Here is a 4,926-nt window from a genome sequence, read left to right on the forward strand (position 1 = left end):
ACAGAAATACTTTTAATGTTATAATGTAATGATAGAAACCCATCAGAGAATCATGAAGTGTAATAAATACTAAAGACACTAAAAATGATTTCACAACAGAATTATTGGAATAAATGATAAGAATTTATTTTCTAATGTGTTCCCTTCAACTTTATAACAAAGGAAAATGAGAATTCAAATTATTTTATATTTATTTGAGTACCACTCAATATAAATGTCCTATTTTATACATATCCATCATAGTAAAAAGAAAAAAATGAAGTACTTAACAATAAGCTGATAGATTTGGGGGTGCCTGGGTGGCTCAGTGGTTTAAAGCCTCTGCGCTTGGCTTGGGTCATGACCCCAGGGTCCTGGGATCGAACACCGCATCGGGATCTCTGCTCAGCAGAGAGCCTGCTTCCCCTGCTCTCTCTCTCTTCCTACTTGTCATCTCTTCCTGTCAAATAAATAAATAAATAAACTTAAAAAAAAAAAGCTGATAGATTTGTATTAAGCCTTTTCAAACGTGGTTAGTACTTATATCTTGTAAAGATTATCACTATCTCCACCATCTTTCCCCACCCTCCCACACCTGGGGCATTATCCTTTTTTTTTTTTTTTTTTTTTAAAAAAAACAAAGTCTCTAGTAGCTTAATTTGAATCTGGGGAAATCTGATTTTTGCTTACTCCATTTGGTCACAGTTTGAAAACCTCAAGTTTTTTTTTAAAGTTTTCTCCTCTTAGCCACAGAATCTATTTTTGTATAATATAAGTGTTCAAGATAAGCATAAAATAGATTGCATTTTCTAATAATAAAAAGATACAGGAGACCTGGGTGGCTCAGTTGGTTGAGCATCTGACTCTTGATGTCCGTTCAGGTCATGATCTCAGGGTCCTGAGACTGAGTCCAGAGATAAAATCTCCCTAAGACTCTCTCTCTCCCTCTCCTTCTGTCCCCGCCCCACCCCCACTTGTGCTCTCCCACTCTCTCTTTCTAAAAAAAAAAAGGGATACAAATTATCTTTATTATTTTTTAATATGGTGTTAAAATTTTATAAAAGGAAAACATTTCTCTCATCAAGGACCTTTGAGAAAATATTATTAGAACAGAACTATGGACACCATGCACTCAGAATTAGCCGCAATTACGATGCACTGAAATTTTCCAGCTCCGCCATCCTTTTTATAGCTAAGATTTCTTTCTCCGTATATCTGACCAGTTGTCACAAAGAAGTTGGGTTTTTTAAAATAACACTAAACTAAAAAGGAAGAGGCTTTCAATGCTTTTAAGTCTTCAAATATTCCAACTAAAACATCTGCTTATTTATATGTTTAAAATGGAGTAGCACCGAAGTTAGCTGAAATCCATAGCACTGAGAGTTTTCTATACCTCATCACTTTTAGAAAATGATTTTGTGTGTGTCTTATCCGTAAAAATTATAGTAAATGGAATTAGGAGAGCCTTTCTGTGTCTTAGTAAAGCTTGTCACCTTGTTACTATCCTTTCAGAAAAGCCAAGGCCAGCTCCTGTCCAACTGTGTGGAATAGGCTGGCTGATGCCAGTCTCTCCCTTAAAAAGTCTGACTAAAGCTGCAGCTCAAAAGGGTCCTTTATTTTAAAAATGACATCTGCCTTTTAGGAACCCATTGCCACTCTTCCATACATGCTGGAATACAGTAGAATCATTCAATTGAGAGGGATAAAAACTAGAAAATAATATAACTTTATTTTATCTATCTTCAAATAAGTTTAACAAACAATATGTGGCCTCAACTGTAGATAGTGTTATTGAAACAATCATGTTTTTATTTGAATGATGACACTAGATCAGCATATTGTTTTGTTTCATTTTGTTTTGGAGATTTTATTTGTTTATTTGACAGTGAGAGACAGCAACAGAGGGAACACAAGCAGGGGCAGTGGGAGAGGGAGAAGCAGGCTTCCTGCTGAGCAGGGAGCCTGCCAGCCCATTGTGGGGACTAATCCCAGGACTCTGGGATCATGACCTGAGCTGAAGGCAGAGCTTAAGGACTGAGCCATCCAGAGCCACTAGATCAGCATATTGTTAAACAATGACATCTACATGAGAAAGAATGCATTAACAAAAACTACAAAAATAGAACTGGAATTTAGAGTTCAAGGTCAAAGCAATGTACCTGAAATTTTTGGAACAGAGTTTGAGTCTTAGTTCTCTTTATTAAAAAATGGGCATTCCTGTACAAAACATGCCATTTCTGTGACCAGTTTCTTCTATATAATCAGATAAGATCTGTCCTGCTTACTTCACAAGATTTTAGGGTGAACTTATGGCACAACTCAAAGCAATGTTATAAGAAACTAGTACAGAATGTATTAACACGTATTGTGTAACAAATATTTTGCTAGATGCTTTCTATATAATGATTAATACAATGTTTATACAAATACATTATAAATTATTAATTACTATACAAATATATGGAAATATTATTGTGTATAAGAGAGCACTTATCCTTATACATTAAGTAATTTAGTCTTTCCCATATTGAAAGGAGCAGGTGACATTTGAGAACATTTATTTCTTTCCATAGCCCATTGATAATTTAGCATTATGCAGAGATATTGTGCCTTTGCAAGAATAAAAAATGTAAGTAGATTAGATTCCTTAGGAAAAAAACAAAAACTCAAAAATAAAATAGGGTGCCTGGGTGACTCAGTGGGTTAAGCCTCTGCCTTCAGCTCAGGTCATGATCTCAGGGTCCTAGGATGGAGTCCTGCATCAGGCTCTCTGCTTGGCAGGGAGCCTGCTTCCCCTCTCTCTCCGCCTGTCTCTCTGCCTACTTGTGATCTCCCTCTCTGTCAAATAAATAAATAAAATCTTTAAAAAATAAAAAAATAATGAAATAATAAAATAAAATAAAGTCTAACTGTATAAGACACCAACTTAAAGTAAAACTTATGCACAGGTTAAAAATAAAAGAATGAAAATGATAATAAATAATCAGACAAAGGCAAACGAGAAAAGGGAGGTGGCAATAATAATAATAAAAATATGACGATTCAAGGCAAAAATAATTATACTGCATCAAAATCATTTTATGTTGAAAAATATTTAATCCACACTAAATAGACAGAACCTTTATGAATAGAATAACATTAGAATGACATAAAAGGAAAAAAATTAGAAATACATAAAACAACATATTGAAAGACTCATAATCTTTGGCAGATACAGCAAGCAAAGTTAAATTTAAACTAAATCTAATTGGAGTCTAAGTATTGCAACTAAAAGGAATGACTATTAAACTGGATAAATAAAACTTTTACACTGTTCACAAGAGATACAATTAAAACAAGGATATGGAAAGAATAAAAGTTGAAGGATAGAAATATATGCCATGCAAATATTAACCAAAAGAAAGCTGGTGTGGTTATTGTGGTATCAGACTTCAAAATGATTAAATATTTAATTCACAAAGATATAATAAATTTAAGTTCATATGCAAATAACACACATTGTACTAAAAACACAGACTCCAATTATATAAGATAACATAAAAGCTATTTAACAAAATAGTAAAAATTCCTCTATGAATATTTGAAAAATATAGATAAAAACTTGATCTAATTAACATGCATGAAATACTATACTCCAAACTTCAAGTGATGCATTCTTTTTAATCACTGAATAATAATTGATTATATTCTAAATCATAAAGTAAATTTTAGCAAATTTCAATGGACTGACATTACTGTGTATATCTTTTGACCAAAATAAAATTAAAATAAAAATTAACGAATTAAAAGAGAGATAGCTAAAACAAAAATTGTCACATCTTTTAAAACTTAAAACTTCCAGGACTGCTTGACACCATCTCTGCCTCTTTCTTGAAGGCATCATGGCTGCCCTCAGACCTTTGGTGAAGCCCAAGATCGTTAAAAAGAGGACCACGAAGTTCATCCGGCACCAGTCAGACCGATATGTCAAAATTAAGCGCAACTGGCGGAAGCCGAGAGGCATTGACAATAGGGTGCGCAGAAGATTCAAGGGCCAGATCTTGATGCCCAACATTGGTTACGGGAGCAACAAGAAGACAAAGCACATGTTGCCCAGCGGCTTCAGGAAGTTCCTAGTGCACAAGGTCAAGGAGCTTGAAGTGCTGCTGATGTGCAACAAATCTTACTGTGCAGAGATTGCTCACAACGTCTCCTCCAAGAACCGCAAAGCTATTGTGGAAAGAGCAGCCCAGCTGGCAATCAGAGTCACCAATCCCAACGCCCGGCTGCGCAGCGAAGAAAATGAATAGACAGCTTGTTGTGCACGTCATATTTGTGTTAATAAAACCATAAAACTAAAAAAAAAAAAAAAAACTTAAAAATGAACTTCATGGTACAGCTATTATGGAAAACAGTATTTCAAAACATTAAAAATAGAACTACCTACCACATGATCCAGCAATGCTACTTTTGAGGGTTTTTTTTTTTAAAGATTTTATTTATTTATTTGACAGACAGAGATCACAAGTAGAGAGGCAGGCAGAGAGAGAGGAAGGGAAGCAGGCTCCCCGCTGAGCAGAGAGCCCGACATGGGGCTCAATCCCAGGACCCTGGGATCATGATCTGAGCCGAAGGCAGAGGCTTCAACCCACTGAGCCATCCAGGTGCCCCAATACTTTTGAGTTTTTATTCAAAAGAATTAATCAGGATCTTAAAGAGATACCTGTTTTCTGGCAGCAGCACTATTCACAACAGCCAAGATATGGAAACAGCCCGAGTGCCCATTGACAGATGAATGGATCAAGAAAATGTGTAGTATACATATGAAGAAACAGTGCTTAGTTTAAAAAAAGAAGGAAATCTTGCAATTTGCGACAACATGGATAGACCTGGGTACATTATGTTAAATAGGCCGACAGAGAAAGACAAATACTGTATAATCCCACATATCTGTGGAATCTAAGAAAG

The 4,926-nt window shown here is 35.2% G+C and overlaps 1 protein-coding gene across 1 annotated transcript; it reads left to right on the top strand.

The window, feature by feature from the left end:
• Nucleotides 1-3,845: 3,845 nt before the first annotated feature.
• LOC125082450 (60S ribosomal protein L32-like) lies at nt 3,846-4,332 on the top strand. The gene has a single exon (XM_047698170.1). It carries the CDS (start codon nt 3,861-3,863, stop codon nt 4,266-4,268), a length of 408 nt encoding a protein of 135 aa, XP_047554126.1. The 5' UTR covers nt 3,846-3,860; the 3' UTR covers nt 4,269-4,332.
• Nucleotides 4,333-4,926: the final 594 nt, after the last annotated feature.

This window comes from Lutra lutra, chromosome 1, assembly GCF_902655055.1.
Source record: "Lutra lutra chromosome 1, mLutLut1.2, whole genome shotgun sequence".
Lineage (NCBI taxonomy): Eukaryota > Metazoa > Chordata > Mammalia > Carnivora > Mustelidae > Lutra > Lutra lutra.